Here is a 19,904-nt window from a genome sequence, read left to right on the forward strand (position 1 = left end):
ATAAGCAGTAAGGCTTTATTTCCTGAAGTATGGACTGGTTGGATCTTCTGGCAGTCCAAGGCACTCTCAGAACTTTCCTCTAAACTAGTTGTTTTAGTCCAAAACTAAGTTTTCTAAGCTCTTGCTTCCCCCATTTTATGCCTTCAGAAAATTTAGTTTATGTCCCTAACTTGGTTAGATTGTGCCCTCTTCTAATGGTGCTGCAAGGTAACACTTGGTATACTGATGTCAGGAGATGTGGTATGTTTTGCAAGACATTTCTGCAGATTTGTAGACCATGCAACTTTCCAACTGTTGTTGAACTATCTGCCTGTGGTAGAGAAGACAATGTTGGAAAATGCTGGAAGTTGTAATCCAACTTGATTCTCAGGTCTTAACTGCTGGAAGATCTCTGTACAGCAGACATTTGGGCAATTGTTCAAAGCTTTACAAAATATGATCCATATAGTCACAGAATCATAAATTTGGAAGGGGCCTTGTGGGCCATAAAGAAATTCTCTGCAGCATCTCCAACTAAAGGGCCCCCCAGCTAGGAAAAAAATTGGACTGTAGTTCCCCAAACAGGATGGCCATCATGGTTAAATGTACTGGAACATGTATAAGGATGTTATAATATACATGTGAAACAAAAGATCTTCTTCCAAATAGAAATAGAACATAAAGGTTTGCTGCCAAGCCACTTTAAAATAGTAAAGAGAGTTAAGACTCAATAGAACAATAACAACAAAAGAAATCACATAATGGATGGCTGAAAGTATTTATAGCTGGAATATTCAGTATAATTTATTTATCTTTTTTTCTTTCAAAAAAATTCAGCTATAGATTATGTTTCAGTTTCTGTCCACGTTAATTGTATCCCTGAATGTTCTTATATTAATGTGTCAAGCACAGGGACAGCAAATTTATTCTGCATTCTCCATTATAAACTGAATTCAATTATTGTGAATTTGACCATTATTCCTCAGCATATTCCAATTTCCCTTTTCTATTCTCTCAATAGGCAAATGATTTCTAACTGGATCACACTTTGTGATGATTCTGGACAGGCTCGTCTCTATAATTGCATGACTCCCAACTCATTGAGGAAAACACCTTACCCACTCACAGTATTATTAATCTGAGCGATTCCTCTTTGTCTAGTCAATACAAGTCATTTTGGATGAATGCCTGAGGGTAAAGCATAGCAGGAAGCAATGAGTAGCTTGCCATACTCAGAAACATATTCCATGAAGGACCTCCCTTCAATTCTAAAATAAAGTGAATGGTTTAAAGAAGGAATGGAATGGTCAGCTCCTGCATTCTCCAGGATCACTTAAAGGAGAGAAAGAAAAGTTCTGAATGATAAGGCCAAAAGTCTATCCAATTAAATATTCTGTGACCACATTTCATTATCAGTTTACAGTAATGCATGCAATGAATGCTGGTTTATTTATTTTACTTTTGCAGGAACTCTCCCAAATATCTGCATAGCATAATGAAGCAATATTTAACAAACTTCATTGTAATCTATTCACTATGAATAACTTATTAGAAGGTTCACTTGGATAGTTTGGGTAACATTTCCTTCCTGAGTAATGAAGATCCAATGGTCAACAGTGACATGAACCTTAACCGCCTTCCAAAGCCTTGAGTAACTCCTTGGCTGTCCTATTCATTTTCTATAATTGGGAAATTAGAATTTTGGCTGTGGTTGACAGACATGTGTTCAGCAAGTGAAATCACTTCACAAGGTTGTGGAATCAGCATGTGATAAAACCATCAGTTCCATCTCATTCATCTTCAGAGTATATCTATACAATCAGTTTGATTTGACTACCTTGGTCGAACAGCATCCTAGGATGCTTCCACCAGGCCCGTAGCCAGGATTTCATTTCGGGGGGGGGGGGGGGGGCTGAATTTTTTTCAGGGGGGGTTTTGGGGGGGGGCTGAGTTTCGGGGGGGGGGGTTGAGTCTGAGTGAAAGAGGGTCTAGCCTAGCAAACCTTTTGTATCATTACCCCAATACCCCCATGCATATGGGATATATTGAGTATGGTGATCAGATCATGATATGAATAAACATAACAGTTTAAATAATGCACCAATAAGGCCTTTTCGCGAACCACCATGAAAATTTCGGGGGGGGGGCTGAAGCCCCCCGAGCTCCCCCCCTGGCTACATGCCTGGCTTCCACCCTTACTTGGGAAAGGAGCCCCATGCCAACTATCATGCAACATTGTGTGCCTTCTGGCAGAGGCACTGCTCTCAACCAGGATGATAGCATCACTGGAGGCCTCATTCTCAGCATGGGAGGCTTCCAGTGGAGCCAGCATAGATCCTTGGCACTTCCCCTTCACAAGGGTGATGCTTTACCATATAATGGGGAAAGCGTTGCTGAGAGGAAGCTGTGCACAGGCTGACAAATTTGGCCTGCTCCTCCTCTCTTTTCCCCCCAGAAGCCAGGTGAAGTGGGAAGCTTCACCTGGCCTTTGTGATGAGGCCCTTAGATTGCTCTGCTAGAGAACTCAAGTGCATGCCTCTGAATGACAGGCAAAGCTCTTTATAGAGAAGAACCACAACACACACTTCGAACCCCAGGATTCTATAAGATAAAGTCATAGCAATTATGAAACTCATAAAAGGTCATAAAACTATATTGCAGATAAACTCGCAGTCATTTTCAATTATACCATGCTCAGTATGTTAATAAGGATAGGATTCAAAGAAGTCCCCCTTGGGGTAGAGAAAGCCATGGTATAAATAGGGTAACAAATAAATAAGTGGATGGCACCTTCCAGTGCTTCACAGTTTATGCCACCAACACCACCATCATCACATTCCTCCCTACCCCCACCTCACTACCATCACCACCAACACCATCATATTTATTGATATGCTGCTTCCCTCCTCCACAACACTGGGACTTAAGGAAGCTCATAAATTAAGATAAGTATAATTTAGTTAAAACACCCATTAAAAGGTAATTATCGTAAATTACAGATTGAGTATCTCCTGTGCATAAAATTATTTAAAATATTTTGTATAAAATTGCCTTTAGGCTATGTGTATATGGGTATGTGAAATATAGATGAATTTCGTGCTTAGACTTGGGTCCCATCCCTAGATATCTAATTATATACATATATGCAAATACAGGTATTCTGAAACCTGGGACACCCCCCTCACCGAAATCCAATCATTTTGGATAAGGAATATTCAGCCTGTATTAATTAGTTATTTAGTTGCCTCTGTGTAACAAAATATCATCTCTGGGCCTGACTCCGCCCCCCCCCCCCCCCAAAAAAAAGCTTATTTTGAGCCAGTGGCTAGATTGGGTGAAGGAAGTCCATTTAGTTTCCAACTGGAGTGTGATGAGAATGCCATTTCTGTCTCCTTCCCAATACGATGGAAAGGCTGCAACAAGGTGTAACAGCTCCTGATTGTAGCAGTCCAATACACTGGTGGAAAAGAAGTGAAAGCGTCCACCTTGCACTCTGACCAGAAGCTGACCTTACCTCCTTTACCTGTGCTTTACTCTAGACCTTAAGGTGGCCTCAGGTGGAATTTATATACTTTTTCAGTAAGGACCTCTTCACACATGCCACCGGAATCGCCGAGTATCACTACGAATCACTGTGATTTCAGTGTTGCCTGCCCAGGGGGTGTGGAAATCTGTCACCCCACACCCTACACCAGGGGTCCACAAACTTTTTAAACAGAGGGCCGGGTCATAGTCCCTCAAACTGTTGCAGGGCCGGATTATAATTTGAAAAAAAAAACATAAATGAATTCCTATGCACACTGCACATATCTGATTTGTAGTGCACAAACCACTTTAAAACAATACAATAATTAAAATGAGGAGTAATCTTAACAAATATAAACTTATTAGTATTTCAGTGGGAAATGTGGGCCTGCTTTTGACTGATGAGATAGGGTTGTTTTGTTGTTGTTGCTGTTGTTGTGTGCTTTCAAGTTGTTACAGACTTAGGTTGACCCTAAGCAAGGGCCGGGTAAATTACCTTGGAGGGCCGCATTCGGCCCCCGGGCCTTAGTTTGAGGACCCCTGTCCTACACCATCCAAGCTTCCCCCTATCTCATCATATGCACACTGCACATTTCTGATTTGTAGTGCACAAACCACTTTAAAACAATACAATAATTAAAATGAGGAGTAATCTTAACAAATATAAACTTATTAGTATTTCAGTGGGAAATGTGGGCCTGCTTTTGACTGATGAGATAGGGTTGTTTTGTTGTTGTTGTTGTTGTTGTGTGCTTTCAAGTTGTTACAGACTTAGGTTGACCCTAAGCAAGGGCCGGGTAAATTACCTTGGAGGGCCGCATTCGGCCCCCGGGCCTTAGTTTGAGGACCCCTGTCCTACACCATCCAAGCTTCCCCCCATCTCATCATATAGGGAGGAAGCCTCAATAGGCCAGCCCAACCCATCTTTCCTTATGGAGAGATGGGAAGCCTCCTGTCATGTGCTGTCAGCAATTTTTCAGTGGTGGCAGGAGAGTTTTTTTTTTTGCATTTTTGCCCCAGAAGTACTTTTCCAGTGTGTGATGGGGAACTGGTGGGCTCTGTTGTGAAAGTGCAAAAAGCCTGCTGCTGCCAAATTTTAGCCCATGTGAAGAGGTCCTAAAACTGCCTAGTCTTATTGAATACAGAGTGTATGGATCTATAACTCCAGGTTTCAAACCTGTAATTGCAATACTGAATGGCAGCCAGAATAAAAAATAATGTAAAAATTAATAATAATTAGTTTAGAAACTGTACTATTAAAAAACAGTATCATACTTTATTAAAAGACTTTTCTCTGAAAAGATTCATTTCACAAAAACAAACTAGAATAACATAGTCCCTATTTAGAGGTTATGAGAGCTTTCCCCCAATGGCTTCTTACTATTGTTACTGTTAGTTATAGCTCGAGATGTGTTACTTTGCCTCTTGTTTCAAGAGAATTATCGATACTTACATATTGCTCCCCTACTTGTTTCCCTCAACAACTCTGTAAGGTAAGTCAAGCTGAAAGTAAATAGCCAAGCTGGCTTCATGGCTTTAGTGGTGATCCTAAGTTGGGTATCCTGACCTTGTCCATCACTATGATATGTTCCCTGCTGTTCCAGTGAATCTCTCATAAATAACTCTGAAAGCACCTGAATGTGTGCATAGGACTCTTTGCACACTGCTGAGGATGAAATTCAAAATAGGCAAAAGCTATTATTCCCGACAATGAGCACTTCATACAGTGACATTCAAAACAAATTTCATACTACAACTAATTAGCTGAGCAGTCGTTTAAAGCAAAGCAGCAGATAAACGGCAACACATCTTTAAAAGCCAGATAAAGTAGAAAGACTTTTCATACATCCTTACAGAGTCGTACATCAGTAATTTTAATTTGGAAGCTGATTCTAGATCATAAGTAACAATGTCACAAAAGTCCTGCTCTGGCAGCTCTTTGAGCAAATATCCTTAAAGAGTGGGACCCAGCAGAGCAAACCTACCAGTACCCAGATAATATCATTGGGTTAGAAAAAGCTGGGGTGGCATATTGATAGCTCTCCCTCTCCCTCTCCCTCTCCCTCTCCCTCTCCCTCTCCTTCCCTCCCTCCCTCCCTCCCTCCCTCCCTCCCTCTCTCCCTCTTTCATGTGCTTTGAATGCAATTTTCCTTCTTCTTGGCAGGGGGTTGGCCCATGAGGTCTCTTCCAACACTATGGGTCTACTAGTTGTGCCCTGCCACGCGTTGCTGTGGCCTATAGTAAAACTTATCAAAGTTGAGGTAGATATCTGGACTATTATGAAAGAGAGGTACCTACCTCTTCCTTCCCCCTTTTCTTCCCCCTTTCTCTTCTTTCTTCCTTCTCTACCTCTTTCTTTCTTTCCTTCTTTCACTACTTGGTTTCATCCTTCTCTCTTTCCTTCATTCCCTCCCCCTTCCTTCCTTTGCCTTTCTTCTCTCCCTGTTTGCTTCCTTCTTTCTCTTTTTATTTCCTTTTATTTCACCACCATCATAACAATAACAATAATGCAATGCATTGCCTCTGGGACCTGGCACCTCTCCCATTCCCCCTAAAAGGGTCTCATAGGAATAATAGCATCATAATAATCATAGAAATAACAACCTTTACCCGCCACGCGTTGCTGTGGCCAACCTTCCCTCTTTCTCTCCTTCTTTCCCTCCCTCCTTCCTTCCCTCCCATCTTTCCTTCTCCTTTTCCTTCTCTATTTCTTTCCTTCCTTCCCCCTTTTTCTTTCTCTTCTGGTCTCTTTTCTTCCTTCTCTCTTTCCTTCTTTCCTTCCCTCCCTCTTTCTCTACATCTTCCCCCTTCCTTCACTCCCTCTTTCCTTCCTTCATTCCCTTTTTTCTTTCCTTCTCTCTTTCCTTCCTTCCCCCTTTTTCTTTCTCTTCTGGTCTCTTTTCTTCTCTCTTTCCTTCTTTCCCCCTTTTTCTTTCTCTTCTGCTGTCTCTCTTTTCTTTCCTTCCATCTTTCCTTTTCTTCTTCCTTCTTTCTCTAACTTTCCTTCCTTCCCCCTTTTCTTTATCTCCCTTTCTCTTTCTTCCTTCTTTCCTTCCTTCCTGTCTTTCCTGGATTTTGACAGGGCGGGAAGGGGCGGGGTGGGGTTTGGAGGTGGCGTGAAGTAAAAGGAGGTAAGATTGGGGCAGGCGAGTGATGGAGCGTGAGGTTGTGTGTGTGTGTGCGGCAGCGGGGGGAGTGATGGAGCGTGGGGTTGCGTGTGTGTGTGCGGCAGCGGGGGGGGGAGTGGGGTTGCGTGTGTGTGCGGCAGCAGGGGGGAGTGGGGTTGCACGTGTGTGTGTGGCGGTGGGGGGAGTGATGGAGTGTGGGGTTGCGTGTGTGTGTGCGGCGGGGGAGTGATGGAGCGTGGGGTTGTGTGTGTGCATGCAGCAGGGGGTGTGTGTGCGGGAAGCGGCGTGGCGGGGCTTGGAGTGGGCATGGCTTCCGCAGAGGGAACTGTGTGCACGCGCCAGGGAACTTGCGGCTCTGCACCAATGCGCATGCTCAGTTGTTTTGCCGTTTTGTGAGTGTGTTGTTGTGTTGTTTTTCATTTTGAGTAGATATGTTTGTACCTTATGGGTTGTGTTATGGGCATGGGGATTTTGGTTAAGTTTTGTTGGGGGGTTTGTGAGTTTTGTTGTTTTGCCGTTTTGTGAGTGTGTTGTTGTGTTGTTTTTCATTTTGAGTAGATATGTTTGTACCTTGTGGGTTGTGTTATGGGCATGGCAATTTTGGTTAAGTTTCGTTGGTTTTTTTTTAGTTTTGTTGTTTTGCCGTTTTGTGAGTGTGTTGTTGTGTTGTTTTTCATTTTGAGTAGATATGTTTGTACCTTGTGGGTTGTGTTATGGGCATGGGAATTTTGGTTAAGTTTCGTTGGTTTTTTTAAAAGTTTTGTTGTTTTGCCGTTTTGTGAGTGTGTTGTTGTGTTGTTTTTCATTTTGAGTAGATATGTTTGTATCTTGTGGGTTGTGTTATGGGCATGGCTTCCGCAGAGGGAACTGTGTGCACGCGCCAGGGAACTTGCGGCTGGGCACCAATGCGCATGCTCAGTTGTTTTGCCGTTTTGTGAGTGTGTTGTTGTGTTGTTTTTCATTTTGAGTAGATATGTTTGTACCTTGTGGGTTGTGTTATGGGCATGGCAATTTTGGTTAAGTTTCGTTGGGGGGTTGTGGAGTTTTGCTGTCCGGTTGAACCAACCTAACAGATTTATATATATAGATGATACTCTGATTCTATGATCTATCTATATGTCTGTCTATTTATTTATTTGCTTCATTTATATCCCGCCTTCCTCAGCCCCTTAGGGCAACTGAAGGTGACTTACAACTCCAGCAAGACTGTTTAAAACATAACCATAAAACATATCTCATCAATCAAACAATTAAAACAGTTAGCCAAATAAAACACATAGAATAATAGCTGATTAAAAACATATAAAGTGCATGATACCATTCATCCATAATACTTGTTCATAATCCTTATTCAGCCTATGTTGAAATCTGTAATAACTTATTCTTCAAATGCTTGTGTGCAAAGCCAGATCTTCTTTCCTGAAAACTAGAAGACATGGGGCCCGCCTGATGTCACTAGGAAGGGAGTTCCACAGCCAAGGGGCCACCACTGAGAAGGCCCTTTCTCTTGCCCCCACCAGTTGTGCTTGCTAAGGGGGTGGGACCAAGAGCAGGGCCTCCTCATCTTAAAGCTCTTGTTGGCTCATAGAGGAAGATGTGTTTGGACAGGTAAGTTGGATCAGAACTGTTTAGTGTTTTATAGCTAAGACCAGCCCTTTGAATTGAACTCAGTAGCAAATTGGAGCTAACGCAACAGAAGGGATATCCTTTCTCTGTATGCTGCCTCAGTTAGGAATCTGGCTGCTGCCCATTGGACTAATTGAAGCCTCTGGGCCATCTTCAACGGCAACCCCACGTAGAGCACATTGCAGTAGTCTATATGAGATGTAACAAGAGCAAGGACCACTATCTATCTAATCTATCTATCTATCTATCTATCTATCATCTATCTGTCATCTATCTAATAATAATCAAAATAATAACATCTAGCTTCTTCAGACTGACTTAAAACCCCAGCTTGATAAACAGGAGCCAAATTTCATTTTTTACATTATATATCTATCTTCCTTTTCTCTTCACTCCTCCATTTTTTTTCTTATCTTGCTCCCGCCCTGCTATCTTTCTGCATTATTCTCTTTCTTTCCATTGTCTTCTAAAAAATGAAAGAAGAAGAATACAAAATTGCACCCTTAGAAAGATGTAGCTCAGGGTTTCAAAAATTACACATATCTCCAAATAATATTGTTGGTGCCAGACTGAATTCAAGCAAAAACTTTCCCAGGAAGGCAAATCGAAAATGAATAAAAACATTAACTACTGTAAACTAAAAGCATGAGAGCACCCCAAGTCATATGAAAGCTGAATGCCATACAACACATGCAAATTTTAAAAATGTTTTCTTCTTCGTATTCAAAATATGATTAAATAAACCAAAGCCAGAATTAAAGCAGAATTAAAGTAGAAGGAAAAGGAACTTGCCAAATCTCCTGTTTTAGGCTGGCATCTTGTTCCCAATTATGTTCATGCAAAACCGTTTGCTTCAACAGAAATGCAAATTTGTGAAGCTAGAAACCAGTGAATACATCTGAATATGTTTTTTCAAAATGAGAGATTACCTAGGCAATTGTTATTCTTACATTGATCCTGAGACATGTTTCCCCACTCTTAAGTGATCTTTCTGCATGCATTCACATATATGTGCTTGATGTTTTCACTGAAAGAGATTACACCGATATTTCTGAGATTTTACCTGTGGGAATGATTCAGTGCAAGGTCAGGCTTTCTCATTTTCAAGTAGCAGATTACAAGCTTTGTTTCAATGAAACTGGCAATGCTTGAAATATCTGTTGGAGAGGCTTCAAAGGGCTTCCCTAAAGCTGCACCTTTGCTGCAAAGCTAGAAAGAAAAAAAAAGAGTTGACTCATTCCTGATGCAATAATACACAAGTATGAGATGTAAGTTATATATCCAGATGAAAAATTGACCAATCAACTCGTATTTCACATGTCCAAACTATTTTATTTTCTGAAATTTATGATAAACTTGTTGGAGTTTGCAACTTTTGCATGCCTATACTCATTGGTAGTTAGAGTGCATGTCATTCTTCAGGAGGTTAAGAACAATATACTTATTGTAAGTTTCTCTTTATCTGTGATTTGGGTCACACTCAGTCTCTTCTTATAGGGCCTACTCTGCTTGTGCACTTCTGTCTTTATCTGCCTGTCTTCCATCAAGAATATGTAATAAGAGCTTCTCAAGTGGAGGTACTTCAATGCTTATTACCTTTCTTTAAGGTACGATGAAGAAATGAAGAAGATGTATGTGTGTTGATTATGCTCAAGTTTTCATGAGTAAAAATACTTTGATAAACTTTACAAAGAAGACTAAGTTTGGTGTCTTTCTGTGCTAGATCTTGTACATGGAGTGGAATAGGCTGATGAACTGTTCAACATCTGCCTAGTGCATTAGTAACACTAGTTGAGAGACTACTGCTACTATTTATTTATTTATTTACTTTTTTATATATACCGCTTTTCTCAGCCCTCAGGTGACTCAAAGTGGTGAACAACATCGATACAAAACATCACGAGACAAGTATAGGGCAATTAAAAACAATTGTACTACACTCTCTTATATTTCCCAATAAAACTCACCATCACCCTGCAAGGCAGAACATCTTTCTGCCCCAAACCCTAAATTGAACTTGAGATAAATTTTCAGGAAACACGTTCTGGAGGGTCAATGGGGGAAAAAACAGGATAAACAATATCACTGCATTTTAGTTTAAAACTCATATTCCCAGTAACTAACCACTGGAGAGGCACTTTAGCCTTTTCACAGTGAAAGGGAAAATTTATATAACAACAACAACAACAACAACAACAACAACAACAACAACAACAACTTAATTTTTGTACCCTGTCTCCATCTCCCTGAAGGGACTCGGGGTGGCTTACATGGGGACAAGCCTGAGCAACAAAGTTAAAATAACACAATAAAATTCATAAAATAGCAACAGAAAGCAAAACAAAACAAACAAGAGCATAACACAATATAAAAACAGCCATTGAACAGACAACCTGTAGCCTGAAAAAGTAAAACAATCCTGGGCTCAGGCGGGGGAGGGGAAACAAAGCAGTTGTCAGGAAAGGGCTGATAGATAAAGAGCAAGTATCAGATGACAAAATTGGGGATAAAGCGCAATATGAGGTGGGACACTATATCTCTGGGCAGGGATTAGTAGAAAAGTGCAGGAACTGGATTTGGGATCATAGCTGGAGGCCAACATTTTCTAATCAAAAGCACAGTGGAACATCCCTGTTTTTAGATCTTTGCGAAAGATGGACAAGGTGGGTGCCAGCCTGATCTCTCTGGGGAGAGAATTCCAGAGCTGGGGAGCCATCACAGAGAAGGCCCTCTCCCTCGTCCCCACCAGCCACGCTTGTGACGGAGGTAAGAGCGAGAGGAGAGCTAGGACATATAGAAAAGCTAGGAAATAACTTAATGGTGTTCTAATCATAGAGGAGGGGTATGGGCCTCTTAGAAAGCAGAGTGCCTGATTGAAAATTGAGAAGACAAGATGCACCCCTATTTTGTTGTAAAGAGTCTGTTTCATCACCCTCAGCATACATAGAAGGGGGATGTGAGAGTGACAACATGGCTTTATCTAAGTAGCTTCAGTTGGACTGAACAAGTATAAGTGTTCATAATATAAAAGAGCCTCTAATAATAATAATAAGAAGAAGAAGAAGAAGAGGAGGAGGAGGAGGAGGAGGAGGAGGAAATGGCTGAAGGGGAAAAGTCTACCCAACATATCCTTCTGATTTGCTGGCAATCACACACAGAAATGCAAATCCTCAGTCTTTTAATCTGATGTAGTCTTTTAACTTGACATGCTGTTTTTATTGAACGGACCTGCTATCTTGGATTAACCCTGTTTTAATTGGAGACATTGTCAAACTGTAATTACACTTTAAAAGTTTCTTCAAGATTATCTGATGAAATTTCCACATGTATCTAATTTAAAGCTATTAGATCCAATCCTTCCCACATGGGTAATGGAGAAAAAAACGTGGCATTTTCTATGTAATAGTCCTTGAGGAGTTTGAAGTCATTTAAGGATGTAAATATTATTTAAAAATATTCAAAAATGGTTAAAATGCATGTTTCTTGACTATTGGGAAAGTTTTACTAGGAGGATGCTGGATTGATAAAAACATGTAGTTTGGGACTTGTGCTGCACAAAATTATTATTATTATTATTTACAGAAATCAGCATTTTTGTGGGAGAAAGTTTCCTTTTCTAAGCAGGCACCAATATTTAGGGACAGGTATATTTTGTGGATAATGGAGAAAGGCAGGGAGTTTCAGAAAAACATCTACTTCTGCTTCATTGACTACTCTAAAGCCTTTGACTGTGTGGATCATAATAAATTGTGGCAAGTTCTTAGTGGGATGGGCATCCCAAGCCACCTTGTCTCTCTCCTGAGGAATCTGTACAAGGACCAAGTAGCAACAGTAAGAACTGACCACGGAGCAACAGACTGGTTCAAGATTGGGAAAGGCGTACGGCAAGGCTGCATACTCTCACCCAACCTTTTTAACTTGTATGCAGAACACATCATGCGATGTGCGGGGCTGGATGAATGCAAAGCTGGGGTGAAAATTGCTGGAAGAAACATTAACAACCTCAGATATGCAGATGACACCACCCTGATGGCCGAAAGCGAGGAGGATCTGAGGAGCCTTCTAATCAAGGTGAAAGAAGAAAGCGCAAAAGCCGGGTTGCAGCTAAACGTCAAAAAAACCAAGATTATGGCAACAAGAATGATTGACAACTGGAAAATAGAGGGAGAAACCGTGGAGGCTGTGACAGACTTTGTATTTCTAGGTGCAAAGATTACTGCAGATGCAGACTGTGGCCAGGAAATCAGAAGACGCTTACTACTTGGGAGGAGAGCAATGTCCAGTCTCGATAAAATAGTGAAGAGTAGAGACATCAGACTGGCAACAAAGATCCGCCTAGTCAAAGCCATGGTATTCCCTGTAGTCACCTACGGATGTGAGAGCTGGACCTTAGGGAAGGCTGAGCGAAGGAAGATCGATGCTTTTGAGCTGTGGTGTTGGAGGAAAGTGCTGAGAGTGCCTTGGACTGCGAGAAGATCCAACCAGTCCATCCTCCAGGAAATAAAGCCCGACTGCTCACTGGAGGGAAAGATACTAGAGACAAAGTTGAAGTACTTTGGCCACATCATGAGGAGACAGGAAAGCATAGAGAAGACAATTATGCTGGGGAAAGTGGAAGGCAAAAGGAAGAGGGGCCGACCAAGGGCAAGATGGATGGATGGCATCCTTGAAGTGACTGGACTGACCTTGAGGGAGCTGGGGGTGGTAACGGCCGACAGGGAGCTCTGGCGTGGACTGGTCCATGAGGTCACGAAGAGTCGGAGACGACTGAACGAATGAACAACAACAACAAATATTTTGTGCCCACAAAACACAATTTCCTGCACAAATCTGGTTTCTGTACAAAATATCATGTGCAAATCTTGTGCAAGAAATAAATTTAAAACTATAGCATTTTGTGAGTAGGAAACAGCATTTTCTAGAAGATAATAGTTATTTCTGTGTTGTTGAAGGCTTTCATGGCCAGAATCACTGGGTTGCTGTAAGTTTTTTGAGCTGTATAGCCATGTTCCAGAAGCATTCTCTCCTGACGTTTTGCCTGCATATATGGGAGCATCCTCAGAGGTTGCCTGCCATAGATGCAGGCGAAACATTAGGAGATAAAGCTTCTGGAACATGGCCATACAGCCCAAAAAACCTTATAGCAACCCAATAGAATTTCTGCACAAACATATTTTTGCACAGAAAATGCTGATTTCTTTCCAAAAATACCATATCCAAATGTAGCATGGAGAATGCTGCCTTGAACTGAAATTGCTCATTTTATTTCAAGAATGAAATTAGAAAGTGAATATATACATCTCCTCTTCCCATTAGCAGTCATTTCCCTCTTAAAGTAGAATGCGTTAATTCTTTTCAAACCTTCCTCATAGTAGTTCTTTGCTTTGCTTTTGCTTTATATCAGACCATCTCAGATGCCCTGCTCTGATCTTGTTCCATTTTGCTTATGTTCTTATGAAGGTGGGATTTTGGCTTGCATCAATAGGAGCATAGTGTCTAGATCCAGGGAAGTAATGCTACCCTTCTATTCTGTTTTGGTTAGACCACATCTGGAATATTGTGTCCAATTCTGGGCACCACAATTCAAGAGAGATATTGACAAGCTGGAATGTGTCCAGAGGAGAGCGACTAAAATGATAAAAGGTCTGGAGAACAAGCCCTATGAGGAGCGGCTTAAGGAGCTGGGCATGTTTAGCCTGAAGAAGAGAAGGCTGAGAGGGGATATGATAGCCATGTATAAATATGTGAGAGGAAGCCACAGGGAGAAGGGAGCAAGCTTGTTTTCTGCTTCCCTGGAGACTAGGACGCGGAACAATGGCTTCAAACTACAAGAGAGGAGATTCCATCTGAACACGAGGAAGAACTTCCTGACTGTGAGAGCCATTCAGCAGTGGAACTCTCTGCCCCAGAGTGTGGTAGAGGCTCCTTCTTTGGAAGCTTTTAAACAGAGGCTGAATGGCCATCTGTCAGGGGTGCTTTGAATGCAATATTCCTGCTTCTTGGCAGGGGGTTGGACTGGATGGCCCAGGAGGTCTCTTCCAACTCTTTGATTCTATGATTCTATGATTCTAGGTGTGGCAGCCAAAGTACTCCAATACAACCAATGCAGAAATGTCCCAACCTAATATCGTGATTGGTGTGGAGCTTGGAAAAATTAAACATACAATTCCTAGAATGTATTATTCATTAAGGCTATTGGAAATCTTGGGAACAATAATGAAAAAACAATGCTTTCATGTTCTGGATTGATGCAGGACTCCCATTGCCACCTCAGTGCTGATCTTTGTTGCTTTACCTTCTGCATCAGAAGTTTCAAGGATCCCATCTAGAGTTCATTAAGAAGAAGGAGCAAAGGGATGTAGACAATAGTTCAGTGAGGTAATTTTAGACCTTCATCTTGATGGTCTTATAGAAGGGAGGGGGCATTATATAGCTACAGTATGTCCATTGTTCTGGACATGAAGCACAGAACTAATTATTACTTTTTTCCCCACACACAGCTGCCACTGCACTTTTTACAGCTGCTTCAACATTCCTGATAGGAATAAAATAAAACAAAACAAATCCTGCTGAATATTCTAAATACTTAACAAGCCACAACATCATGACGACAGCTGAACGTGAATTCTGCTGCCAGTGTTACATGCGCCATTTAACAGTAGGAAATGATTATACATTGTAAAGCAAAAATAATAATATTTGTACTCACTGAGTGGAGAGACTTCAGAACTTGGACAAATTGGGATACAAGTAAAATAGCTACTTATAAAGTATTACTTCTTGTTATCAAGGGTAAGATGAAGTCACAAACCAAAGTAGCCCCATACATAAGCAAAAAGAACATATAGCTGATCCAGAATGGATTGCCCCTAGTTGGAGGGTGTGAGCTGTAAGGCCAGTCTCCATGGCGCTGCCGACGTGGGAGGGTATCCTCAATGGCAGGAGGGAATCCGTACCATGCAGTGGCCACCTTTATTTTCATCTTGTCATCATCATAGCAGTGACTACAGAGCAGAAAAGCACTTTTGGTTTTTGCTCATTACGTTTGCTTTTCCTCCTTCACTCTACAAGTCACATTACTATTTTTGCAAGTATTGGCAAAGATGATCAGCAATTACTAGGAGGACTTTTGTGCTTCGGTGTCACCACTCCAACAATGACAAGAAGATGATTACAGTAAGTGCCAAACCCTGTCCCTGAGCCCCTGAGCCCAGGGATTGCAGGATGGCCACGCAAACAGCAGCAGCTGTGTGCGTTATATGGATGCCAAGGAGTCCATTTACCCCTGACCCACATTACTAGGCCTGTGTATATAGGTCTAAAGCAATGATTCTCAACCCTTCTAATGCCATAACCCCTTAATACAGTTCCTCATGTTGTCATGAGCCCTAACCACAAAATTGTTTTTATTGCTACTTCATAACTGTAATTTTGCTTCTGTTATGAATTGTAATGTAAATACCTGACATGCAGGATGTATTTTCATTCAGTGGGCCAAATTTGGCACTAATACCCTATACAGTCAAATTTGAATACTGGTGAGGTTGGGTGGGATTGATTTTGTCATTTGAGAGTTGTAGTTGCTGGGTTTTATAGTTAACCTACAATCAAAGAGATTTTTGAACTTCACAAACAATGGAATTGAATCCAACTTGACACACAGAACACGATCAACAGAAAATACTAGAAACGTCTGGTGGACAATGACCTTGAGTTTTGGAGTTGTAGTTCACCTACATCCAGAGAGCACTGTGGACTCAAACAATGATAGATCTGGATGGAATTTGGCATGGATATGCAGTATGCTGAAATGTGAACACTGGTGGAGTTTGGGGGGAAATAGACCTTGACATTTGTGAGTTGTAGTTGCTGGGATTTATAGTTCACCTATAATCAAAGGGCATTCTGAGACCTCACCAATGAAAGAATTGGGCCAAACATCCCACACAGAACCCCCATGACCGACAGAAAATACTGTGTTTTCTTATGGTCTTTCATGACCCTTCTGACAGTCCACTCGCAACTCACCCCAGCGGTCCCAACCCCTAGCTTGAGAAACAGTGGTCTAAAGTTACGTTATTGTTGAACAAATGCTATTTGAACCGTAAAATTAATGCAGTTTGGCATTGTTTTAATTAGCATGGCTCGGTGCTATGGAATTCTGGGATTTGTAGTTTGGTGAAACACAAAATCCTTTGGCAGAGAAGGATAAAGACCTTGTACAACTACAACTTCCATGACTGCATAGCATTGAGCCATGACAGTCAAAGTGGAGTCAAACTGCATCAATTCTGCAGTGTAAATGTGCCCATTTTAACTCTAAAAATGTTATGCATTTAAGGCGTTTAGACTGGTGTTTCTCATAGTCATAATGAGCAATTTAAAAAAAACAAAAAAACAAACAAACTCTGGAACCCTAATGGAAAGGAATGAATTTTAGATTTGGCTACACTACAAAATGGAAAAGATCAAGGACAAGCTTTAAAAATTAGATTCTGCGTGTTTTCCTGCCTTTTGCATAAAAGGTACTTAAGGCAGAGAACACATTCTCCTTTGTGCTGTCAGGCTATGTACATTGTTTGTCCAGAAAGTGATGTAAAGTTATGCAGAGTGAGAATGCTCTTCATTGCTCATTATGAGAGATTTCCATGAGGCATCGTAGAGCCCATGAAGGATGAATTGAAAGGGGAACAGAATATTCTGGGACGATTTAGAATAATTTTCTCCCAATGATCCTGTTGAGAATCCTATTTGCATATCTCTTAGTCAGTGAAAAAGGTCAGGTCGAAAGAAATAAAAAATATGAGAACACCTTTTATGATTTCCCTCCTCGCTCCCCTCTGTCCAATCATAACAGAAGGGATTCAGATTAGAAAAGGCTGCTTTAATCCATCCATCAAGAAAGCAATGGAGGGATGTAAGTAGAAAAATAATAAAAAGAGGGAGTAATTTCTGTTCTTAATTCTCAGTTAATGGAAGGGAATCAGTTGAAAAGTGGTCCACAGAATGCTTTAAGGATAACATGAGCATGTTTTCATATTTCACCTCATATTCTTCTTCCATGGAATTTAATATAGAATAATCACCTTATTACAGCCTACTTTAAAAGCATTCTGAAATTGTAATGCAAGGCTAAGATTCTCTCTCCGTTTATATGGAGCAATTTTAAGCAGTGCCATGAGGAAAAAAAAATCTTTCTAGGCACTGTGTCCTTTCCTTTTTGGTGGGCAAAATGAGGTGGCTGACTCTTGGGGAACAGAGTGTTTCTCTTCATGAAGCAAATATTCGCCCATTTGTGTGTGTGTGTGTGTGTGTGTGTGTGTGTGGCGGGGGGGGGGGGGGGTAAACAAATATTCAGCAGATGTATTGTCGAAGGCCGGAATCACTGGGTTGTTGTAGGTTTTTCCGGGCTATATGGCCATGTTCTGGAGGCAATTTTTCTCCTGACGTTTTGCCTGCATCTATGGCAAGCATCCTCAGAGGTAGTGAGGTCTGTTGGAAGTAGGAAAAATTGGTTTATATATCTGTGGAATGACCAGGGTGAGACAAAGGGCTTTTGTCTGCTGCGGCTAGCTGTGAATGTTTCAGCTGATCACCTTGATTTGCATTCAATGTCTTGGAAGTGCCTGGGGGGAATCTTTTGTTGAGAGTGATTTTATGTGCCTGTTTGTTTCCCCTCTGTTGTTTTGCTGTTGTAATTTTTGAGTTTTTTAATACTGGTAGCCAGATTTTGTTCATTTTCATGGTTTCTTCCTTTCTGTTGAAATTGTCCACATGCTTGTGGATTCCAATGGCTTCTCTGTGTAGTCTGACATGGTGGTTGTGAGAGTGGTCCAGCATTTCTATGTTCTCAAATAATATGCTGTGCCCAGGTTGGTTCATCAGGTGCTCTGCTATGGCTGATTTCTCTGGTTGGAGTAGTCTGCAGTGCCTTTCATGTTCCTTGATGCGTGTCTGGGCGCTGCGTTTGGTGGTCCCTATGTAGAATTGTCCACAGCTGCATGGTATACGGTAGACTCCTTTGCTGAACGTAGCATTTGTTGGATTTTCTTGATGGGTCTGTAAGTGGTTTGTATGTTGTGTTTCCTCATCAGTTTCCCTATGCGGTCAGTGGTTCCCTTGATGTATGACAAGAACACTTTTCCTCTGGGTGGATCTTCATCTTTACTCTCGTGGCTTGTTCTCGGTCTTGCAGCTCTTTGCAGCTCTGTAGCAGATGACTTAAATTTGTCACTATATCACCCCACACTCACCTATCCTCCCTCCCTCCCTTCTTCCCTTCCTTTTACCAAACTATTAATAGCAACTATCAATGACTGTGTTGTTGTAGGTATTTTCGGGCTATATGGACATGAGGCATTCTCTCCTGACGTTTCGCCTGCATCCATGGCAAGCATCCTCAGAGGTAGGATGCTACTATCAATGACATTTATATATTGCCTCTACTAACAGGTATATGAAACTCCATGATATGGAGGAAGTGGGCATAAAGTGGCTCCCTCCACCCTCCAATTTTAATACTTGAATGTGGATGATTTGAAAGAAAATTCCAGTCCATTAACAGAGTTACTCATGATTGTCCCATCTCATTGTTTACTGGGTTTGGATATATGCATTTGAAGGTGCATTAGCAGGACAGAATAGGGATTTTGGGTTGTAAGTTTTTTGGGCTGTAAGGCCATGCTCCAGAAGCAGTCTCTCCTGACATTTCACTTGCATCTATGGCAGGCATCCACTGCGTTTGGTGGTCCATATGTAGATTTGTCCACAGCTGCAAAGTATATCGTAGACTCCTGCAGAGGTGAGAGGACGACCAAATGAAGCACCCAAACACGCATCAAGGAACATGAAAGGCACTGCAGACTACTTCAACCAGAGAAGTCAGCCATAGCAGAGCACCTGAGGAACCAATCTGAGCACAGTATATTATTTATTGTATTTACTTATGTTATGAGCTGCCCTGAGTCCTTTTGGGGGAAATGAGGTGGGATAGAAATAAAGATTATTATTATTATTTGAAATACAACAAGATGAGTCCACAGCAGACACTCTGCTGGCTGTTGAATTGGATCACACGCCGGACACTTCCCAAGTGTCTAGGACTGTGTGATGTATCTGCAAATAATGCACGCAGATCCCAGTAAGGTGGCCTTCTGCAGCTGGTAATTTTGTCAGTGCCGATTGTGTTTAAGTGCAGGCCAAGGTCTTTAGGCACTGCACCCAGTGTGCCAATCACCCCTGGGACCACCTTTACTGGTTTGTGCCAAAGTCTTTGCAGTTTGATTATTATTATTATTGGTGTAAGCCCCCTGGAGGCACAGCTGAACTTGCTGACCGAAAGGTCTTCGGTTCGAATCCAGGTAGCAGGGTGAGCTCCCACTGTTAGGCCCAGCTTCTGCCAACCTAGTAGTTCAAAAACATGCAAATGTGAGTAGATCAATAGGTACCACTTCTGCGGGAAGGTAATGGTGATCCATGCACTCATACTGGCCACATGACGTTGGAGGTGTCTATGGACAACGCCAGCTCTTTGGCTTAGAAATGGAGATGAGCACCACCCCCCAGAGTCGGGCACAGTTAGACTTAATGTCAGGGAAAACCTTTACCTTTACTAAGTTACAGGAGGAGAAATTTGAATTGAATTCC

The 19,904-nt window shown here is 41.6% G+C and overlaps 1 protein-coding gene across 1 annotated transcript in view; it reads right to left on the bottom strand.

Annotated features, from left to right (window-relative positions):
- Positions 1-19,904, bottom strand: part of SPATA16 (spermatogenesis associated 16) — a 177,538-nt gene that overhangs the window by 127,991 nt on the left and 29,643 nt on the right. Inside the window, exon 2 of the mRNA XM_060766767.2 lies at positions 9,322-9,467. Within this exon, the coding sequence (XP_060622750.2) occupies positions 9,322-9,467 (146 nt within the window). The remainder of the gene's footprint in view (positions 1-9,321; positions 9,468-19,904) is intronic.

The sequence above is a fragment of the Anolis sagrei genome, chromosome 3 (genome assembly GCF_037176765.1).
Source record: "Anolis sagrei isolate rAnoSag1 chromosome 3, rAnoSag1.mat, whole genome shotgun sequence".
NCBI classification, from domain to species: domain Eukaryota; kingdom Metazoa; phylum Chordata; class Lepidosauria; order Squamata; family Dactyloidae; genus Anolis; species Anolis sagrei.